Below are 22,648 nucleotides of genomic sequence, written 5' to 3'. Positions count from 1 at the left end.
TTCATTAGGATGCCAGCGAGGTCTACAAGTCTTAGCATCTCATCTTGTTTCATACCGTAGCTAAAACTTGAAAGAGGTTCCTAATTGAGTTCCCCAAACCTGGTCTCAGACTGCTGCCTTGATGTGGGGGTGGACTGAGGCAAAAGCAGCAGGTGACCTCGATTCTTTCTCCACAAACAGAGCGCGTCGGGCCGGCACTCTGTCATTCAGGCATTCATATAAGGCAGAGGGACATTATGGCTTGTATACATACATACCATGGTAACATGGATAACAATAATCCAACTGCTTCAGGGGCTGGGTCAGGGGAAGAGGTGGGAAGGAGAAGAACAGCGCTGTGAAAACTTCTGCTGGAGATCAAATAGCCTCTGGTAGTTGGCTTAATTCAAAGGTTACGGTGATTGATATTTCTGGCAAGTAAACAACATATTCCCCCAGAGAGGCTGGAAGGAGCCCAGGGATACTGGGACCAGCCCCAGAGCATCAGGAATGACTGTGGAGGATCCTGGGCAGGTCCAGGAGGGCCTGGGAGAGACCTTCATCAGCCCCAGAGGTGCCCAGACATGACTAGGACACGTGTGGCTCGTCCTCCACATTTGAAGCCAGAATGTGGGAGGTTTATGCAGTTTACTTCAAGATAGCTGAGTAACGCAAAGGCATCAGGGTCCAGATTTATCCCACCTAATTATAGACATTGATTTGAATAGCTAACTCTGGGCTGCGGTGACAGCAGAGGCAGCGGAAAGGGATGGCTCGGCCCACTCCAGCTCTGAACAGCCCTCTGCCAACACCTTGCTGTTCCCTCTAACGGTGCTTGACGTGACCAAATCAAAAATCTCAGAATCATTTAAGTATCAAAGGCAGCTGGGATGAATCCAGATCAGACTTGCTTAAGATTTCATAAGAGGCTGTAACAATCAGTAACGACAGCTTTTCCTCCAGGATGTGATGCCATCTCTTCAGAGAAACATAAAAAATGGATACTGTCTTCTCTCTGATTCAAAAGATGGAATGTAGTCCAGTCTTGCCTGTGTTTTGCTGTCTAGGAAAATACACTCAGCACAAATTCTCATCAAGGTGTGCTCAGAACAGCGTTAACAAGCTTCTGCGCTCATGAAGCCCTAAAACCCACCCCTAAAATGGAGCAGGAGGAGCCACTGCGGGGCTAGTCGGAGGTTTGCTGGTATAAGTGCTGCTGTATTTAATGCAGTTACAGGGTGTGGTTTTTTTCAGCCAGGGCCAGAAAGCAAAGGACTGCGCATCAGTGACAAAGATCTATTTCCTTACTTTGTTAGAAACCAGGAGCGTTTGTAGCCGGTGCTTCTCACAGCTTGTGCTTCAGCCCGCACTGCCTTTAATGTTTGGGAAGCTGTTTGGTAACGTGTAGACCGGGAAATGATCACCACCCCCAGTGTTCCCAGTGGCACCAAGAAGTGGAAATACTCTGCTCAGTTAAGATTTGCAATATCTACCTCCAAAATGCTGGCAGGATCGCGCCCAGCAGAGCAGGGGATGGTACCCTATGGGGTAGCTAAAACTTCGCACCTGCAATGGAGCTTCCAGAGGTTTCCCTGGGAAGTTCAGCCACCTAAACATCTATGGGCTGTGAGGCATTTCAAATTATTCATGCAACGTTTATTTTTGCTAATTCTATCGCAGTCAGCTAGTACTTCTGTTCTTAGCTACATGCAGATCCACAGGAAATGACAATTCTATTTTAAATATTTTTGCATTTTTTAAATTAAAGTAAAATGCCAGTACTTCTAAGCTCTCTGTGAGGAGGAACACAGCCAAGCTGCCAGGCATCTCCATGGAGAGCTGCTGGAGCTGCCGACCATCTTAGCCCTGCGACTTCTAATGCTGTGGCAGCCCAGCAACCTAATTAACGCGTACCAGAAGGTGAGCTGGCAAGTGACGAGGCAGGTTTCTGCCAGAACCTTGTCTCACACGAAGCATTCCTTCAAAGGCACACCAGCTGTATGAAACACTGACAATTGGGCAAATTCTGGCAGAAAAAAAATGCACATTCCATGGTCCTGCCTGAGCAAAATGCTTAAGTGTGTTTCTATTGTCGTTGGTTTTGTGGGCAGCCAGCACAGAGTCGGTGCTGCAGATTCCTGGGGCAGGGAAGTGGTGGGCAGCTGGAAATCAATTGGGATAATAAGGAAGGGAACAGCTTGACCAAGGTGCGGAGGTACGTGGCTCCCACATCATGTTTTCATTGAAGACATCTGTTTTATCTGGTATTTGATTTCTTTGAAGGCTCTCCTCAAACCCTGCTGCCAGTGGCAAGCAAGGAGGTTTCACCTCATTTAGGTGCTTCTGAATTTCCCATCTGTGAGTTTGCTGTATTGATTAATGGCTGTAACAGGGATACTGGAAAACATTAGGGGCCGCTGTTACCAGGCCAAAGTCCCTGGGTATAATCCAAAGAAATAGATGGTGAAATTGGAAATTGCATTTCTGTTTTGTTGAACTATGTATTAGTTATTTTTTAACTGTTTATTGCAATCACTTATGATCTGTTGTGTGTTTTTTTTAACTATCTGTACTGCTTTCAGCATGGAAACATATTTTACTGTGAATACAATTGGTTTGAGCAGAGTGGGGAGATACTTCCTTTAACTTTTGAGCATTGCATTCCCCTTTTACTGAGCCAGTGTTCTTTATGTGCTATGGGGTATATAGAGATCATCACTTCCCTCAGCAGACAGCAATAATTCTTCTCCTGATGCTTACTCAGCAAGATAGCAGTCTGCGTCTCTGAAATAGCATCCTAGTCTAAACTGAGCCGAGTACCTGGGGCTGGGATGGCGTTGGGGCTGGCAGGAGCCCAAGCAGAAATCACAGAACTAATTCTGTTTATATAGGTAAAAATGTGAAGCCCTGAGTTCAAGAGGGGGACACTGCAGAACGCGTGTGGGTGGAAGCCTGTCGCCAGAACTGAAAAGCTTTCGGTGCTGGGGTCATTCCAGGTTTATGGTAACACTGAAGTATGGCGCGGGTATGTGCAGACCTTTTGTCATTCTCGTCTTTCTGACTGTTACTTCTAAGGATAAACAATACTTTGTTTTCTAGAAATTATTGCTCCTGAGAGACTGAAGTTACTGAAGGCGAGGGGCTGCTTCCAGAGACTGGTGAGTGAGAGGTGCAGTTGTGGGATTCCTGCTTGAGAGAAGCAGGAACAGCTGAAAGGGATCAAGCCACAGGTCCATCCAGGCCAGTATCTTGTCTCTAATGATCAGCAGCAGTTGACGAGAACAGGGCAAACATAAACGGATGTGGCAGGTGGTTCAGGCAGTTCTTTAGCCACAAGCAAGTACCTTTTGGTTTAGTACCCCCAATGGATTATTATGAATTTATCTAATCACCTTTTGCAGCCGTGTAAACTTTTGGCATAAACAACCTCTTGTCATGGTGAGTCCCACGGTTTAACCACAAGCTGTGTGGAAGAAGAGCTCCTTCCATTTGGTTTGATGGTTTCCACTGGGCTCCTCAGTTCACAAGGCAGCCGTGAGCCTATGACTTCAAAGCTTGCACTCAGGAGATTCCTAACCATTGTCAGTGATTACCATGAAACAGAAAGTAATAGTATACCAGCATTTACTGGATGTAAGGTTCAGCATTAATTGGCAGTTTACGTCTCCTTCATGTTTAAAACCAGTGAACTTTGAACTCTGTTCCCATAAAGTTTCTCTCATTCAGTTCCACAGCTCCAGCACTGTACATTGTCCAGCGATAAGCCCTATAGGTATTGCCTTCTTTCACTCAGGAGATCTGTTTCTCTGGAGAATTTCCACCAAGAAGCGGTGACTAATTCGATCATGAGGTGCACATATGGTAACACCCCCTGCTGTGAACAAAAATAAGCTTTCCTTCACACAAAAGTTGATTTTATCATCCCTCTGTCTCTCTTAAACCTCCTCCTCTTCATTCCCAGTGCAGTCTTCTTCCTATTAGGGATTATTCTTTCTCCCTCTTGTTTCCAAAATAGCCTCATCCATACTCCATGCTAGTGCCCAGCCCACCTCCCTGCATAGAGGTCTTCTTCCACTAATGCCACAGCTTCTTAAATCACTGATTAAGGCTGCTTTCACATCCCACGCAGAGAGAGCTTCCACACTGCAGCGTGTCTTTCATTTATGTCCGCATCAGGAGTCTCCTTGACAAGTTTCCAGACAAGCCTGCTTGCTAATTTATTTGATTTGTGGTGGGACCAGCTACTAGCTGTGCTGGAGATGTCCTGAGGCTTAAGGCGCTGTCCTGCCAACCTCCCTCTTGTGACTAATCCCTGTCATTACACACCCAGGGGAGCAGCAGTTTACACTGTTTATCTGACTTGAACAGGGGATGTAAAAGCACCCTACTGCAGGTAGGCTCTGAGTACCTCGTACCGAGGGCATGGTGGAAACCAGGTCAAAGACACCTCTTCTGCCTGGTCTCTTCTGTGTACGAGCGCGCAGCGATGTTTGCACTTGCAAAGCATCAAAACACATTGCCTTGCCTGGGTTTGACGGCATTGTGAAAGGACTTCTATGTTAAGAGAGCTGTGGCAAAAATTGGGGTTTTACTGATCCCAGTATTCATTCAGGCTTGTTCTTCTGCTAGCATTTCCATCTACTTCAGGGTGTTCTGAATTAGCTCTTGAAGTAGGAGTGACAGTCCATGAGGTAGGATATAAACATCATATGGCTTCCTACTTCTCTGGAAGATACTCAGATACGTGATCATAGGCATGGTATAAGAAATAAAAATGTACTGATCGATCTCTAAATCCAGCCATCCTAAAAGGCATTCCTCTCATGTTCTGCTGGATTTGCTCCACGAGTGGTTGTGGATTTCGAGTTATTTGATTATTGTAAGAGCCCCAAAGAACTGAAATGAGTGCAAGCGCCTGGTGCTGGACGTTGTTTCTACACTTGCTATTCCAGAGGCCTTCCCTTAATCGCTGAACTGGCTGTCTCCACAGGCGGGGCGATATCTCAAGGAGGGGAGGAGTTACAATCACTGCATTGCTAATGAGAAGCTGGAGCTCAGCCATATGACAAGTTTTGCAAAGTCCTTGAAGCATGCATGACCTTCTCACAAATTGCCAGGCTAGGTGACAGCACCTGGTAGGGAGTCCAGTTCTATGAAATCCCAGTGAACTAATTAATCCATAAGTATCCTATGAAATAGTTGTGTCTCAAAGAGCAGCATTTATCTACATCCCTGCCTTGGGTCCAGCCAGGTACCGAGAGGGAAGTTAGGACTCCTACAACCGCAGGAGGCCTGGATGCGTGAGAACGGGGAGGAAGAAACAACTCCAGTCCTGTGGTGGTGAACTTCTTACTGCAGAACTGGAGTACAGGCAATAAACCGTTATTTATCTCAATTTTCGTGGTAATTCATTGGTAGAACTCGAATGGGATGTACTGGTTGGGAATGCTGCCATACAGAGAGACCTGGACAAGGCTGGAGAGTTGGGCAGAGAGGAATCTTATGGAATTCAACAAGGGCAAGTGCAGGGTGCTGCACCTGGGGAGGAATAACCCCCCGCACCAGGACAGGTTGGGGGTGACCTGCTGGAGAGCAGCTCTGTGGAGAGAGACCTGGGAGTCCTGGGGGACAACGGGATGACCATGAGCCAGCAATGGGCCCTTGTGGCCAGGAAGGCCAACGGCATCCTGGGGGGCATCAAGAAGAGCGCGGCCAGCAGGAGGAGGGAGGTCATCCTCCCCCTCTGCTCTGCCCTGGGGAGGGCACAGCTGGAGCACTGGGTCCAGTTCTGGGCTTCCCAGTTCAAGAAGGCCAGGGAACTGCTGGAGAGGGGACAGCAAAGGGCTACCAAGATGCTGAGGGGATGGAACACCTCTCTGATGAAGAAAGGCTGAGGGACTTGGGTGTTTTCAGCCTGGAAAAAAGACGACTGAGGGGGGATCTTATCAACGCTTATAAATACTGAAAGGGGGGGTGTCAGGAGGATGGGGCCAGGCTCTTTTCAGTGGTGCCCGGGGACAGGACAAGGGGCAACGGGCACAAACTTGAGCATGGGAAGTTCTACCTCAACATGAGGAGGAACTTCTTTGCTGTGAGGGTGGCAGAGCCCTGGCACAGGCTGCCCAGAGAGGTGGGGGAGTCTCCGTCTCTGGAAACACCCCAACCCCGCCTGGACGCGTTCCTGTGCCACCTGCTCTGGGTGACCCTGCTCTGGCCGGGGGTGGGACTGGGTGATCTCCAGAGGTCCCTTCCAACACCCACCAGTCTGTGATTCTGTGAATCCATGATGCTTTGGAAATGGTATAAACTGGAAGAAAGACAGGAGCCAATATATTCCTGCAAACATGCTGAAATGAAATTTAGGCAGCTCTAGCCAGCAGCAGGTCAGCTAAGCTATTGTGTTTCTGGAGCTAAAATAGAGAAAGTGCTTTCTGGTGTCAATTTTTATATCTAATACTTTTGATTTCCTTCTTATTGATACTTGCTGACAGCAGCAGAACTGCAGTTACATGTGAGCAGACATTATCTGTCAGAAGAGCTCTCCCATGGTTCAGCCCGAGTGAAAAGCGAGGGCGCTGTGCATAAACATAAGGAATTTATGGACAGTTAGAAAACCCTCAGTATTAATCATTTCCACAATTGCATTGTAACCAAAGGGCTGCAAGAATCTTAGTTTCGGAGTGAGTGAGTTAATCTAGAATCTCCTTTTAAGTAGATTTCTGCTGTCCAGGTAATCGGGGGATTAATTCTGCAAACATACATAGTCTGACATGAAGGAGCCGCTTCCTTAGAGAGCTGGGAGAAAGGAATATGTTACTTCTGTTAACTTCTGTTCTTCTCATAGGTTCCAAATTTTGTTATTTTTTGCCTTTTTTTGTGACTAAAAACACACTTCAGGGCTTTTAAAATACCAATCTGGCTCATTGCCTAGTGAATACGTCTATAAGTGTTTTTCTGCCAGACAGAAAGAGAACCATAGAATGGTTCGGGTTGGAAGGGACCTTAAAGCCCACCCAGTGCCACCCCCTGCCCTGGTGTCGTGGTTTAGCCTCAGACGGCAACAAAGAACCACGTGCCGCTCGCTCGTGCCTTCCAAACACAGGAAGAATCGTAAGAAAAGGCAAGACTCTTGGGTTGAGACAAAGGCAGTTTAATAGAACAGCAAAGGGAACAGGCAAACAACAACAACAACAACACGGATAGGGGAATATACAAACGCGATTACGGAACCGCCGCTCCCCCGCCGCTCGCCGGCGGACCCGGGACGCCCCAGCCCGCTTTTAAGCAGCAACTTCCTGCCCCCTCCCCCGGCAGCTCAGGGTGGGCGTGGCTCACATGGCATGGAATACCAGGAAAAGTTAACCCTATCCCCACCGGAACCAGGACACCTGGGCAGGGACACCTCCCACCAGCCCAGGTTGCTCCAAGCCCCGTCCAACCTGGCCTTGAACCCCTCCAGGGATGGGGCAGCCACAGCTTCTCTGGGCAACCTGGGCCAGGGGCTCACCACCCTCAGAGTGTCGAGTTTCTTCCTGAGACCTAATCTAAATCCCTCCTCTTCCAGCTTGAAGCCATTATCCCTCATCCTATCACTACGTGCCTTTGCAAAAAGTCCCTCTTTGGGGATTTTTGATGATACGCCCCATCATTACTACCCATTCCAAGCCCAGTTCACCTGCTAACCCGAGCTGCTGGGGGCTGCGGCTTGGGGTGGGCAGCACAGCTGTTACATGAGAACACGTATGCCTGCCCCTGCCTGCCCCCGCGACCTGCCTGCAGGAGAGCACTAGTAGCAGTATTTGGAAGGAGAGGGCTGGGAATGGAGGGAGTGGAGCTGCCACCTGCAGCGTGTGGACCACTGGAGGAAGAACTTCAGCCATCAAAATATCACGCTGTATCTTTGATGAGAACAGCAGCTTTTACCTCAGGAGTTTAGGATCTGCTCTAAATCAAGCGGTTGTGGGTTATCTTTGCATCGCAGAGCGGTGGCTCAGTGTCTGATGGTGGCTCAAGTGTCATGGATTTAATGGGGCAAGTTAAGCCATCTGTGCGTGCCATCACACAATACAGCTCAGTGGCAAAAGTAAAGTGTCAGGAGGACATGCTGAGCCTCTTGCCTAATTGCTCACTTATTATCTGCATGGAAGTCCCAAACCTTCTAAACAAGAGCTTGGGGCAGTTCCAGACACTGTCCTTTTGGAGCCTGTGATCTAGTATTCAAAATCAAGAAGACGTAATGACTGAGCAGGCCAGAACACCTGGACTCCTGGAGTTCCTGGCATCTCTCTGGCTTATTTCCATTTATGAGAGTGGTAGGATTCTTCTTGGGCAGGTCGCAAATCTCAGCCAGGAATCCCCCAGTTCTCCTGTGTGCTGACAGGTCACAGAGCCAGAGCTCTGGTTAATGATTGCATTTCCAGCTGTGGGAGGAATGAAGTCTCGGGAATTTCCCTGATATCGCTGACTCACTGATAACCTCTTTTTTTTTTTTTTTTTTTCTATGCAGGGTTGCCTGAATCCCTCCTACCTTCTTCAGATGGTTTGAGCAAAGAACACATCAAAGATGTAGACATGTCTCTCATCAACTAAATACCAGCAGCCAGGTTATCTGAAGTCATTTTCTGCCTGCCTGCCACTGGGAAGAAAGTGCCTTCGGGGGTTCTCATTGTGTACCCCGAAAGTACACAGCATAACAGCTCTTGAGTAAACAGAGGCCAAATCAGCATCCCCCATCCTCCTCTCTGTATTCACAATAGAACCCCCGCTTTGTTCTCTTGCCAAGAATAACACAGACAGTCTATTAAAACATCTTTAATAACATGATATAATTAAAAATATCTAACGTGCAACTCAAAGAAATTAATATGGAGCTTGTTTAAATCTGTTTCCACACCCCTCCAAACTTGACTGACAGGTTCCAAACCTTCATTAATTGTCCAGAAAATTTATGAATACCCCAATATTATAGGGGATAGGAGAGCGTTCTACATATTAGTTGGGAGCACAAGTAATTAATAATCAGATTTGAAAGGATTTGTGTGCCACAGTAGCTTTAAAAATCCTGCAAGGCACATCACTGCATCTGTGAGCATTTAAATTTATGTTTAAAGTGGTCTGAAATGAGTAGGAGACACTTATCCCTTGGGCTTTTAACAGCCTGTGCATTTAAGTCTCTGAAGCAATCCAAGAAGTGAACTCTAAATGCTTCAGTCAAAGGACAGTGTTAGTCTGAATCCATCCCTTTTCTTCACAATAACACGGGGGATTTATACAGCACCTCATCCTTTAGATAAGCAGAGCAGAGCAGAGGAGCTGGAATGACTGCCACGTCCCAGAGGAAGCCTGAGCATTGGATTAGAAGGTAACTCTGGTCAGAGTCTAATACGAAAGTCATTGGACTGACAATTAGGAAAGCTCCTGTTCCTGGGTCTGCTCTTGTCTAAAGGACAATATTAGATGAGATACTTCACTTTCAGAGTCAGCGAGACAAGCAGTTCAGTGCAAATGAACGAACTGGGGAACTTCAGCTCAGCATGCACCCGGTTTTAGTAAATGTGAAACGAAATGTGTTAATTCAAGTCCTGGTTAAAGAGTTTAAATTGGCAATTTTAACCCTGCATTCCCATGACTCAGCTGAGACAGGAACTCAGCTGCACTTCTCTGCCCTCTGTTTCTCGTTTGATGCTCTGCACATTTGGTAGAGACCAAGACCAAAGCCCATTGCTTTTGAAGGATTCTCGCTCAGCAGGAGCATTCACTGGAAGGGACACGTGGATACTGTCACTGAGGCGGAAGAACAGGCAGATCAGTGGTAGCAGGCAGAAAATACCTGCTTTCTTCCTGAGAACATGGAAGGAAGCTGGCTGTTACATTCTGATTATATTGTAATTCTGTTCCAGTCTTCACTAGTGGCGATACTGCAGATAACATCTCTTGTGGGCACAGAAGAGGACAGAGCACCGTTTTCAGACACCAGCTCTCCTGATTAGACAGGATTATTCAATATTAACTTTACAATAGCTCAGGGCCTGCCTGCTCAGAGGCATCATTTCATTAGGTTGACGTGAGTAATCTCAGCTGCAGCCCAGGCAAGATCTGCGCAGGCTGTTCTCATTTGGACATTTGAACATTTGCTTGCCATCCACCGGGAAGCACAGGCTTCCTGCCGAGCAGGCTCTGTTGTCTCAAAGTACGGTAGTGCAAGTGTTAGCAAGCTGAAATAAGGCAGGGAGGCTCTGGGAGTCCTGCAAGAGAATCGCTGGTGTCCTCCAGTGACTTACACCTGCGTGATTTCTGTATGTACCCTCTTAACTGCCCTCTGGCAAGAGTATCAAGTCCCAAAAATGGTCAGTTGTCATCAAAAACACTGCTGTTCCTGTTACTCAAGCTGTTTTCCTTGACCATCACTCGGTAGGAGATGCGCATGAAAGAGCCAGTGAGCAGCGTGACAAAGAGGATGAGGAGCAAAGACCAGACCCCTGGTTCAATCCCCTTGAGGAAGCTTGGGCTGTCCTGGGGGATGGAGTTGGTGAGGCTCAGCAGGTACCCGAGAGTCCAGCCAGAGGACGTGCCACCCATCTATTGAAATAAAAAGGAGGAGAGGTCAGAAGAGAAGGAGACAGCCTGAACCCCAGCTGTGTTTCTGTGCACAGGCCCAAGGCCTCGTATATTTTATATGAGACTGATACAAGGATTAGGCTTGAAATTAAGAGCTCTCCCACTCTCAGTGCCCTGAGTGCGCTAATAGGCCTTAATTGCCCTGACCAGCCTCACCTGGCACTTCCACCCACCCCCTCTGCCCATGGGCCTGGGAGCTCCATTTAAGCTCAGGCTTGGGCAGCTCCCTCTTTCCTGAGCTGTGGGTGCTGTTCCTTCTCCTGCTGACTGCCTGGTTTTCCCAGATGGACCTCAAGTCTACGTTGTGGGGAGTTCTGTCTCTGGCCCTGTGAGCCTAGGAGCCTCAGACCTATGTTGCAGGTAGCTTGTCTCTGGCTTTCCGGAGTGGGCTCCCTGCGTGGACCCTGGACCAACCTTGTTATCTTGCCTTGGTCTGATCATCACCGTGTGGCTGACTGAACCGCTGTCGCTGATGAGGCCCTGCTCAGTGGGACATTGCCTTGCTGGTGAGTAGAGGAGAGGTCTGGGAATAGGCTTTCTTGCCTTTTCTGAAGGGGAGGACTTGAATCAAATCCTCCTTTCCTTGGGGCCTCCAGATCCTGAAGTAATCCCAGGCCTTGTAATCCAGTTATAAACCCTCACTAGTACAAAGGTGATTGCAAAGAGGCAGGGCAGCATCTTTTGGCTCAGGAAATATTATCAGCGGTTTGTCCTTAGCGTTAAGTGGTGACCAAGCCATATTTCCTTCCCCATTGGGCACAGACTCTTAAAGATGGTATGGCTTCAGATAAGGTTTTGTCCCGTCTGTTTTTCAGCGAGGACGAGCTTTCTAGCTGTCTGACACTGTTTTTTTTGCTTATCATAATCGTGAATTTATTTTGCAAAAAAATGTTGCAGGAGAAACCTAGCTGCTTAGGGCTCGTAGGGCTGGAGACAGGTTGGCTGTACTGAAACCAGTGCTCCCTCCTAATTGGAAATACCACTGACCTTCTTCTGGAATGCAGTCCAAACAGAGCCGTCAAAGTCAAAGCTGTATCCCTTTGTACTGAGATGAAGGATGAAGGCAGACACAACACAGTAGTCAGCAAGTGTATGCAGGCTTGTTTGGGACTCCTTGACCAGCTGGTGTCATTTCCAAAAGAAGACGGGGTGGCGGAGGGGAATAAAAGAAGTAAATATTCAGTAGCTGAATTTCAGGCCTGCTGTAACCTCTCCTTTCCTGCTATGGGACTGGAGGAGGGGGTTGTGTCCTGTGCAGGCTGAAACCGTGTTTCCTGCACACCCTGGGCTGTGGTCTGGGAACCAGTGTCATCTCTTAGTGCCTTTGTCCCCATCTCATCAGAGGCCAGGCAGTCCCAAGCGCAGCAGGGCTGGCAGCCAGGTCTCCTACAGTTGTCTCGCAGGTCAGCTGCTTGGTTTGATTCTCTGCTCTCTAATGAGATTGAGCTAATGCTGCATCCTTTCTCTCAACACGAGCACCAACAAGATCTTTCTCTTCTATGCAGAAGAGAAGGCTTTAGGGAGCAGCTTGTGGGCTTTGCTACCCCATTAGCAAACCCTGTAGAAATTGTCCAATTTGAATGTTACTGTGGATGCTTGTTCAGTGTAGTTGTAAATGCGGGTGACCTCATAAGCTACCAACTGAGGGGAAGAACTTACAAATTCCCCCATCTTGATCTCCGTGGGCCCTGGTGAAATGGGAAAGCCCCTGGAGTCTGAGCAGATGTGTTCCTTGCTCTGAAGGAGAGGAGGATAACAGGATGACTGAGGTGATGTACAGGAGTGAATAGGCAGCCTTCCTGTTTACTCCTTAATATGCAGTAAACAGTACTGGTGGCTTTTCATTTAATTAAGTCCAGGTGTTACCAGCAGCAGCTGGTATTTGAGAGGAAGGAAAATAAGTGAAGCCTGTTTCCTCAATGTAAAAAAAAAAAAAAAACAAAAAACCCAAACCAGGCAAATCCAAGTTTTCCCCTGAGGGAGACAGTAACTTATGGCTCTGTCAGTCGGAACCACATGGGCTTGTACAACAGACCATTCCTTGCTTCTCACTCTCCTTGTGCACTAAGTTATTCCACAGTTACCTCTTTGACGGACATTCCACAAAGCCTTTTGACTGCCTGGCCCAAGTCAGGAGAGGGTACGGTTTCTCTCATGAAGTCCATGGCCTCAGAAATCACCTACAAGAGGAGCAGAAACAATCATCAGGCTGGACTCTGCTCTATGTCCTTGCATTGCATCTATAGGAAAGTAAGTGGCAGCAGCTGTGGGGTGCGTTGCCAGGGTGCCCTGTCTGTGTGCTTGTGGTGGTGCCATGGGTGCAAGGAAGACAAGCAGGATCTGTTACTGTCTGGAGATGGAAACTGGACTGTTTCTAGCTTCCGTGCAGCTGCCTTCCTGGCCCTGCAGGCAGGACCTTATGCTCCTTGGGACCATGTCCATGGGAGGCTCTCAGGAGCAGGGAGCTGGGGAGATTTCTGTAATTCCTCACTCTGAAATGCACTCAGTTTTTCCTAGGATTTTGAGCTGGTCCTGGCTTAACAACCCGATAACTTTGGACACTAGATTCAGGGTCTCAGATATAAGCATGCTTGCGGTGGGGCATGTCCAGATGTTTGCTAAGGGAGTGGCAGAGGATCTTCAGCTTCACCACAGACTTATTTTGGGGAAGACCTGCTCAAAAGACAGCTCCTGATTGCCCTATCCTGGCTGGCTCACACGAGCTCCGTTATGGCTTTGTGGAGCCCCAAAGTTTGTCTTGCAAGCAAACATTGCTGAGATGTGGATGAAGAAAGCCCTACTGCAGTCATTGGTGGGAAGCTGTGGTCCATGTTTGAACAGCTTTGTGTTGATGAGAGGGAGAGAGCAGGGCACATGTGTGCAGCGTTAGCCAGAGCACTGGCCCTCTTGGCTAGCAGAGGGCACAGCGTGGCTGTTCCCACTGTATGACCAAACTGGTCCTATTTCATGCATTCTCCATACCAATTGCCTACCTAAATGTAAATAAGAACCCACCAGAAACCTGGTCCGGAGGGGCTTGAAAACACTGCTGGGGGAATGCTCGAGGAAGCTGCAGGAAGAGGAAGAGTTGAGCAGGTTTTGCATGAGTCTCATACAGGCGGTGGGATTGCCGGAGCCGGTGATGTTGAAGACCTCCTTAGGGCCAGGGATGTCCCACGTGTCATTGCTGACAGCACAAGGCCCAGCATGCACCGATTGCCACTGTACTTCCCGGGAGTAGGTGAGGGGCCAGCAGGGATTAGTCACAGTTTTAGCACTTCTCTGATCCTAGAGAGGCAGAATAAAACAGGCAACAAGAGAGGACATTGGCATCCTAGAGGTTCACAAAGGAAGACAAAATGTAACACAGTGAAGAACAGTTTTCCTCTGGCACCACCACGTTGTAATTAAGCTTGCGGTCTGCAAAAGGTTTGCCAAACCTTATCCCAGCCGGTCAACTGCAAGACTGATGCAGCAGGTTCCCAGCTCCAGCGGAATTCAGGGCAAGCTGCGATGCTGGGACCTGCTGTGGGAGGCTGGGTCGTCCCAGCCCTACCTGCTCTCCCTTAGCCCAGAAATAAAATTTCAATGAATCCTGTACTCTTTCTGGTTGCAAGAAAGAGGCTGTTCTGGTCTGCCTTCCAAATGTCTCAACCCTGGAAGAAGCAGTGTTTCTCATCTCTTGGAATTCCCCAATATAACTGTGATGAAGTGGGTCTCCATGTGGGACATTCGGGTCTCAGGTAAGGGGAGGTGGGGTTTATAGGGAGGCAAGTGGATGGGCAGCAAGTAGTTTATTTCTGAGCAATTCAGTTTTGGTGGAGGCTAAAATGATTCCTGAGTTTGCATCAGATCCTGCCGCCTCTCCCTCAAATTAAAGTTTGTAAGAACCAAAACACCTGTGCATTTTCAAAGTGAAATATTGCTCTTTTAAAGATTGCTTCTCAGCAAAGGACACAAATACCCCAAATGGAAGATCCCAGTTGGTTCCTGGGTGCTGCTGTTTAGGCTCCTCTTCTAGGACGGAGGAGCAGTTCAGAGGAGCCAAGGGAAGTCTCTGCTTCTCTCCACCCTGAAGGTGATCTTAGCACCTCTGGAGAGCAGTTCTGTGCTCGTGTGCATTAAGTAAGGAGCCAGATGGAGCCTGCAAGTAGGATATTCTTGCATCGGTGCCTGTGTGTCTGCTTGGAGGGCATTGGTTTGGGCATAGAGAGTATGTTTTGCAAATGCACTGGCATTTTTTAGATAGATGCAGATGCCCTCTATTAAAGACAGTGACGTTTTGCCCATTAGCAGCTAGCCTGTGTGCAACTGTCATTTAGTGATGTTGTATCCAGGAGCCTTGCAAATGCCCCTGTGGCAGATACTCACTTGAATGAGCACAGAGAGCAGGCTGCTGCGGAGCTGGTCCGTGCCGTGGCAGGGGCAGTGGTGAGTGTACACGTTGTGCGTCTTCCCATACAGCTGCAGCCTCACTCCTCCTTTCGGTGCCTGGTTTCCTTCTTCCACCTTGAATGTGAGCTGTGCTGAAGTTCTTCCCACGGACAGGACTCCTGCCATCCCCTTCCCGGAGGGGACCAACTGTCCTCGCCAGTCGTACTGACCCAAAAAGAACCAGAGAGATCAGTTCTTAAGACTTCTACATCTGGGTCGTGGTCAGATGCAAGCATTATTGCACAGAGAGAGAAAGCAGCTTTCTGGTGCAGTACAGCCCAACTGTTTTTCTTTTTTTTTTTTTTTTTCCCCCCCACGCAGGACATAAGGATGCTGAACTGGTGGCTTTGGAGGGAACAGAGGAGCCGTTGTACAAGTACATCTGCACAGAGAGCTCCCCACAGCCAGCAAGAGCAAACAGGGCCCACCACTCTGGGTGGCTGTTCAAGCTACTGGTCTCAGCAGGTAGGAACAGGGGAGAGAGGGTGGTGGTGGGGAAATGGGAGGGAGGCTTCCAGGTGGGCAGATATGGGCTTCAAGTGCTGCCTTGATGCTAAAGTGATCCTCCTGTCAGAAGAACCCTGTGGTTTCATCTCCTGCAGTCTTGCAGAACTGATTTTGGCAATGCTGAAGTTAGTAGTTTAGGTGGGTGTAAGCTCTCTGTCCCCAGCTGGGGAAAGCTGTGTTGCTGCCAGCAGGGCTGGCAATTCCCTAACCAGTGCGTGCTTGCTGCTGGTTATCAGAACTGCCTTTCACTTCACTAATGTGGAATAACTCAATCAAACCCACCTTTCTCTTGGCCCTTGAGTTCTTCTTGAGACCCTTTGGCTTGAGAAGCCATGGGTAGAGCAAGGAAACTTAAATGTATTCTTTTTGTTTAGCAAGTGCCTTCTGAATACAGACCAGGTCTCTATGCTGGGGACGCCCAGCTCTACTCTTGCTAGTGTCTCAATGAGAGGAAACTTGATGGGCTTTTGCTTTGGCAGCAAGAGACTCTGCTTCTCTGTCCACCATCCACAGGGTGTCCCATGGAACAGCTGGACTGCAGTGGCAATCCCACAGCATGGCACAGACATAGCGACAATGCCTGTTTGACAGTGGTGCTGAGCTAAAGCTGTAGGGACTTGGGGCACTGGAGTTCTTGTTGACACCCCAGGGCCAGGCTATGGAAGGTTATAGAATAGAATCATAGAATCGTCTAGGTTGGAAGGAACCTTTGAGACCATTGAGTGCAACCATCAACACTGCCAAAACCAACACTGAACCGTGTCCCTCAGCACCATGTCTGCCTGGCTTTTAAATACCTCCAGGGATGGCGATTCGACAACTTCTCTGGGCAGCCTGTTCCAATGCTTGATAACCCTTTTGGTGAAGTGGTGCTGAGCCAGAGCTGCAGGGACTCAGAGCTGCGGAATTCTTGTTGACACCCCAGGGCCAGGCTGTGTAAGGTTATCTGTGTGAGCATCCCAGATGTGCTGCCCAGAAAGCCTCACATCTGTCAGGGCAACTGCATGGACATGTCCATGAAATGCTATATTAGAGGTTTGGTCCTTCAGCCTAGTTTTGACCATCTTACGTTACGTCCCCCAGAGCTGGTGTTGGATAGAACTTGCCTTCTCTAAAAGACAGCGGAAGCTGTGCTTAAGCACAGTTTGAAGTACAGGGCTTCAACAATCCCTCCACAGGTCTCTGTGGCTGTTTGCTAAAGGGAGTTGTGCTTAGCTCAGTTCTGTACTCCCCAGGCAGGATTGTCCTTTACCTTGAAGAAGTTCTCCAGGACATAGTTAACAGCAACCCAATTGAATGCTTCCTCATCTGGGCTGGACAGGATTTGTGCTCCCTGAAAGTCAAAGGGGGATGACTTCAGGGCCACAGTCAGGGCTGCAAGGAGACCGTCAGCGCGGGTGAGATTTGTGAGGCTAAACAGAAAGAAAAAGAAGGCACATCTGTTGTTACAGGAGCCTGCCAGGAGCAGCCTGCAGTGGGGGCACAGCTGCAGGGCTTGCTGCTGTGCTCCCCACTTCGGGTAGTAGCACAATGACAATCCCACTCCTGCTGCTACTTCCCTCTCCCCTCGAATGACACTGGGGTCAAGAACAGCAGAGGGCCAACTTGAGCAGTTGTGCCACCATTCAAGAATTTGGTTCTGCCACTGAGGGATCCTGTGGTCTTGCCAGCTGACCTGAGCCCCTCCAGTCTTTACTTTTCCCCAGTGTCTAAAAGGAAATAAAGGTCCCAGTAACGAGGTGACCAAGAACAGGGTCTGCAAAAGCGAGTATGAGAAGATGGATCTTCCCACCATCGCTCCCAACCTGCTGACAAGAAGCACCCCTGCACACCCATGTGGGTTTTCACCTAAACTGAAAACACGTCAGCTTCCAGACTGACAGATATTTCCCCAAGCACTAATTGCGAAGGAGACTTTACACGGACTGGTAGCGGTAGCAAGACTGTCCTCCTCATGGCTGCCTGGGGGGACAGTATGGAGACACAGCCATGCCATACTCCCCTCGAGCGCGTGGGGACCTGAAGAAGGTTTACCTGACTAGCAGCTTAGGGATGAAACACACTGCAGAGCAGACAAGGTGAGATGCATTTACAGAATGATCCGCATGGCATGTGCTGATCTCGGGGTGTGGGTTTGCAACATTCACTCACTTCAGCTGCCCCGTGCTGGCGGTTGCTCCCAAGTAGAGGGGGGTTTGGCTGTGCAGCTCTGCCGGGATCTCCTCCTGGGCATGGTTCAAACATAGCTCCAAACTCTTCCCTACTTCCTGAGGAGAATCTGAGTAGTTGGAGATTCTCAGACCTGAGGACCAGGGGAAAGAATGACATTTTCTAAGGAAAGACATGGGAGAAGTGTGAGAGCTGTTACCCAAGAGGTTGCTGTCCTAGGGCACGGTTAAAGGCAGGACCTGTCCCAGGCAGAATGAAGGAGTTCCTCCAGGTAGCCATCCTGCTAAAATGTGGTACAGGGAGCAAAACAGCACATGCATGTAAATCCCACATGGCACACAGAGAACCCTAGCTCTGCTGCTGAGACATCCTGTAAATGACCACGGTATCAGCTGATGCTGTCTCAGCCCACAGAGGAAGAAACGTGGCTTTAGCTACTATAAAAGATAAGCCAGAAGACACACTGCCATGCAGATAGAGCCGAAGCTGATGTGTCAGCACTTTCCGCTTCCTCTTGTGTTGGTGGAGGTGGCTTCTGAGCCCCACGCCTGCAAGCAAAGCACCTCTGCTCCAGAGGAAGCTGGTGCTGTGTGGGGAGCAGCTGTGTGCAAGCCTTGACTCATCTGTCCGGCAAGATTCAGTGAGGTCTGAAACGCTGGTTTTGAACTACTACCCGGAAGGAGCCGCACTTCCCCATCCTCTGGCCCACTTGCCTTCCTGGCTGCGCGACTCCCTCACCATGTGCTTTGCTCTCCTGGGCCCTGTGTAGGGCTAAGCTGTGGCTTCCCTACGGCCACACAAAGGCTGTCACCACACTGCCATGCAGACCAGGGACCACTACCCACATCTAGGAGAGAGACTTGTCTGGACCTCTTGCTGCTGCTGGCACCTGCAGCAGCAGGTTCAAGTAAGTCTTCAAGCACCGAGCTGGAGTTGCTGATTTTAACCCAGGCAGCGAACGTGGCTGCAGTGAAGGGACATCTATGATAAGGTTTCAGGGAGCCCTTACTGCACCTTCTGTATGTGGTTTGTATTGCTTACAGTCTGCAAGGGCACAAACCTTCTTCCCTGCTGCTTGTGCAGCTGCCCTCCCACAGCACACTGCTACCGAGAGTTCAGGGTTTCCCGGCATCCTGCTATAATCAGGCTTCAACATCAAAGCATGATTGAGAGACAGGGAAGGAAAACCCCAAGCATTAATGCATGAAACCCTTTCAGCTGGCTTTGGCAGGGCTGAACCGATTCAAACTAGAGAGGAAGACCCCAGTATTCTCCAAAACGTGACACCTAAGACCAAGCTGAACTCACGCTTGTGCTGTCAAAACTTGCATAGAGGGTTGGAGTCTTCACACCTCTGTTGCCCTGGAGCTACACCACTTTCTGCTAGAGTAGTCAGGAGGAGGCAGAGGGTACCAGGAGTCACCCTGCAGCCAGACTTGTGTCTGTTGCTGTTTGCTGTCTCACCTGAGTGAGGAGCTCAGCAACCTTGGCTCTGCCTCCCATCCATGTGGACATCAGGACCAGCCCCTCTGTGTGCTTCCCTGCCTGCAGCAGGCCAAAAAACCTGTCACCTGCTTCTGCTGAGTGCTCTGACATCCAGCCGTGTACGGCTAAATCTGCCTGTGTTGAGAAGAACCATGCTGAAAATAAGCAGCCTGTGCTCCACAGCGCTATTTCAGTGTACAGCTAGATGATACAGGAGCTGAGGAAATTGCAGCAATGGTCCATGCCCAGATCTCTAGGTTTCCATCCCTCCCATGCCAGTCCCACAGACCACCGAGCATGAATTGGGCACCTTACCTTGCACAGGACAGGAACTACATTCCCTGATCACCCCGGTCTTGTTTGCCTTGGTGGTGGTCCACTGGTAGATGAACAGGATGGTGCGGGATGGGCCAGCATCCAGAACAATGCCATACTGGAAAAATCCCAAAACACTCTAGGTAAACACCACTGAAGGCATGCTGCTTTGGTATTGTAGGGTTACTCAGCATTGTGTAGGTATTCTGGGTAACCCCCGGGCCTGCACTGCAGTATTTGAGTTAGCTTTTTCCAGGCAAAGAAAGGGTGAAGCCAGAAGATGGTGTGGATTTGCAGGGAACCATCTGCATTTCTGAATATACATGAGGAGCGGTAGGAGTGGAGAAGCACCCAGAAATACATCAGAGCTGCAGTGGCATGCTCTGTAGGTCTTCCTGAAACCAGTCAGAGGGCTCCCGCTGAGAGCTGAGCCACCTGGAGCTCAGGAAAAACAGGTCCTAAAGCGGTGGGAGATGGCACTATACAGGCTCTCAATTGACTCCGGGACTCAAACTGCTGCTGGATTGGTTTGCTGAAGAGATAAGGATTTCGTGCAGGAATTGGAGCGCTGTGGCTTGTTCCGGCTTCTGAGGAAGCCGAGACTCCCACGTCCGCTTGACGCCCAGCTGCAGAGGTGGTGCGACACGGGCTGGGTTTGCCCCTGTGGGAGCTGAGTGTGCTGGGACCAGCCAGCACATACACTGTCCGACACAGCAGCCCTGAGGAGACCGAGATTATGTCTTGGCAGAAACAGCAGCAGCAACCATAAGATTTCCCAACACCTTGTCCTCTGACAGTTCTCCTACTGCCTAGCAGTGAGGCCGAGGGCTTTCTTAGTCTCTTTGCAGCCCAGCATCTGGTCTGTTTGGTGCAGCTGAGCCTTGCTGAGCTGCACCTCGTATGTGAGGTTAGGAAATGAGAGACCACACTCAGGTACCTGCAGCACGGCTCTGTGGCTGGTTTGGATGTCCCCACGCTCAAAATAGCCCTGGTGCTGGCCTATGGTGTCCTCCTTTCCCCCCTGTGGAGCTCCTCTCACATCAAGGCAGGCTGAGAGTGTTGGGGTTGTTCAGCCTGGAGGCTCCGGGGAGACCTTAGAGCCCCTTCCAGTCCCTAAAGGGGGCCTACAGGAAGGATGGGGAGGGGCTGTTTGCAAGGGCATGTAGCAATAGGATGAGGGGTAATGGTTCTAAATGTGAAAGATGGGAAATTTAGATGAGATCTGAGGAAGAAATTCTTCACTGTGAGGGTGGTGAGCCCCTGGCCCAGGTTGCCCAGAGAAGCTGTGGCTGCCCCATCCCTGGAGGGGTTCAAGGCCAGGTTGGACAGGGCTTGGAGCAACGTGGGCTGATGGGAGGTGTCCCTGCCCAGGGCAGGGGGTGGCACTGAGTGGGTGTTAACGTCCCTTCTGACCCAAACCATTCTATGGTTCTATTACGTGACCCCAAACTGGGACATCTCCTACACAGACAGGAAAGAAATTAGTGAGATCTGGGGGGTACGTGGTGGTGCGTGGCCTAAGCTGTATCTTGCACAGAAATAGTTGTAGCTGTGACTGAGTGGGAGGAGAAACCTCCTGAGAGGTCGATATTAACAGTCAGGAGGGTTTTAGCACAAGACAGAGCCTGGCTGCAGCCTCCGAGGGAAGCTGGCTGCCTGCTTCCCTCCTGGGTGCTCCCAGCTGCACCAGACACAGCGCCCGGGACAGGAACTGGTGGGACTGGAGCTGGAGCAGAAATGCGGAAGGAGGATGGAAGTCCCTGCCTGAGCCTGCTGGCACCCTCCCACAGGAGTGACAGCTTGTATTTCTCGCAAGGACATGTCGGCTGCCGCAGAAGAGGAAGAAATGAATGGTATTGGTGGAGAAACATGGATTATTTTTTTTTTTTCCTGCTTCACAAAATGAGAGGCTGCTGCTGGGAGCGCAAGGGAGAAGAAGGGATCACTGCGTTTCTGCCTCGGCTTAACACCAGGAAGGGCAGAGCATGGAGTAATGAGGGTTTTTTTTAATCCAATTTTGGTTCTGAGAGGAGCGTAGAGGAAGGGTAGTATCTCTAAACATGCAGGTTAACCTACTTCTGTTTGATTATACCATAACGTGCCACTGATCTCACCTCAGCAGCGGGTGCACGAGAGGCAGAGCGGATGGGCATTAATCCCCCCCTCACCAGGCAGATCTCACCCCGCTGCGGAGAGCAGGTTGGCTCTTCGGTTAAAATCAAGACAGGACAGAAGAGGAGAAGGCATGGAAGATAATTTACTTTTTTTTTGAGTTGTTTGGTTGGGTTTTTTTGGACAGAAACAGCAGTTCAGGGCCAAATTCCATCTGACTTTCAGGAGGGACCTAGCTCTTTCCCTCCATGGACACCACTGGTCCCTTGTCGCTCTGAGGTAGCTCCTGACATGGGCTGCATCTCCTCAGCCTGTGGTGAGCATCTCTGCTGGATGGTACCCAGCCTGTATTCCCTGACCAGCCAAAGGTGTTGCCTTGTTTTTGCCTCGAATATCTACAGCATGTTGCAGGATGCAAACCCATCCTCACAGCCTTGCTCGAGTCCCCTCCTCAAGCTTGTTGTTTCGGGCTAGTAACTAACTCAGTAGTACAACGAATGTAAAAAGCAATAAAACACAACAGGTTTTAGTTTAAATGCCCGCTTGCAAAAGGGAACAGGAAGCTTCTCCTTAATAAGCAGCCCCGCAGAGGAGGAGAAGGTCCTCTGCTTATTGCCCCGCTTGACCCCCAGCCTGGCCACCCCTTGGGTGGGGGGACACCCTTACCTTGGTCCTGGGAGGAGCGACGGGCACATCTTTAGTGGAGACGCAAAGCAGCACGATGCCCGTCAGTCCCGCTACGATCACCAGCCAGGGGGGAAGGAGTTCACGCCAAGACATGAAGCGCTTTCTCCTTTCGCAAAGAATCAAAAGAGGAAACAGCGGAGCAGCAAACTGACAGCGGCTGCTTCTTATAACCTTTAAAAAGAGGAGAAAGGCGGGGCCGGGGCCAGGCTCTGACTTCAGCCCAGCCCCAAGCCACAGGGACCACAAGGAGTGCGTGGGCCAAGCTGCGATGCGTCAGGCGCTTCTCCCTTCCATCCCTCCACACAGTAAATAAAACGACGGCTTCATGCCTGTTCCAGTGCTA

General features: G+C 49.7%; 1 protein-coding gene across 1 annotated transcript; it reads right to left on the bottom strand.

Moving 5' to 3' along the window:
- Positions 1 to 8,780: 8,780 nt before the first annotated feature.
- Positions 8,781 to 22,430, bottom strand: LOC128917701 (ectonucleoside triphosphate diphosphohydrolase 2-like). The gene is made up of 9 exons (XM_054221097.1): positions 22,285 to 22,430; positions 19,507 to 19,624; positions 17,689 to 17,839; positions 16,790 to 16,949; positions 14,968 to 15,195; positions 13,612 to 13,884; positions 12,681 to 12,776; positions 11,584 to 11,718; positions 8,781 to 10,557 (listed from the first exon to the last, which is right to left on the bottom strand). The coding sequence occupies exons 1-9, from the start codon at positions 22,396 to 22,398 to the stop codon at positions 10,327 to 10,329; spliced, it is 1,506 nt and encodes a 501-aa protein (XP_054077072.1). The 5' UTR covers positions 22,399 to 22,430; the 3' UTR covers positions 8,781 to 10,326.
- Between the last annotated feature and the right edge of the window lie 218 nt (positions 22,431 to 22,648).

This window comes from Rissa tridactyla, chromosome 14 (genome assembly GCF_028500815.1).
Source record: "Rissa tridactyla isolate bRisTri1 chromosome 14, bRisTri1.patW.cur.20221130, whole genome shotgun sequence".
Classification (NCBI taxonomy): Eukaryota; Metazoa; Chordata; class Aves; order Charadriiformes; family Laridae; genus Rissa; species Rissa tridactyla.
The sequence above is the reverse complement of the archived record's forward strand: the minus strand, read 5'-3'. Positions and strand labels throughout refer to the sequence as shown.

Coding starts and splice junctions, on each gene's coding strand:
- LOC128917701 (XM_054221097.1), bottom strand. CDS start 22,398: ATGTCTTGGCGTGAACTCCTTCCCCCCTGGCTGGTGATCGTAGCGGGA. Junction 19,625..22,284: donor TCGCTCCTCCCAGGACCAAG/GTAAGGGTGTCC, acceptor GGATTTTTCCAG/TATGGCATTGTTCTGGATGC. Junction 13,885..14,967: donor TGCTCTCTGTGCTCATTCAA/GTGAGTATCTGC, acceptor CTGCCTCTCTAG/GATCAGAGAAGTGCTAAAAC.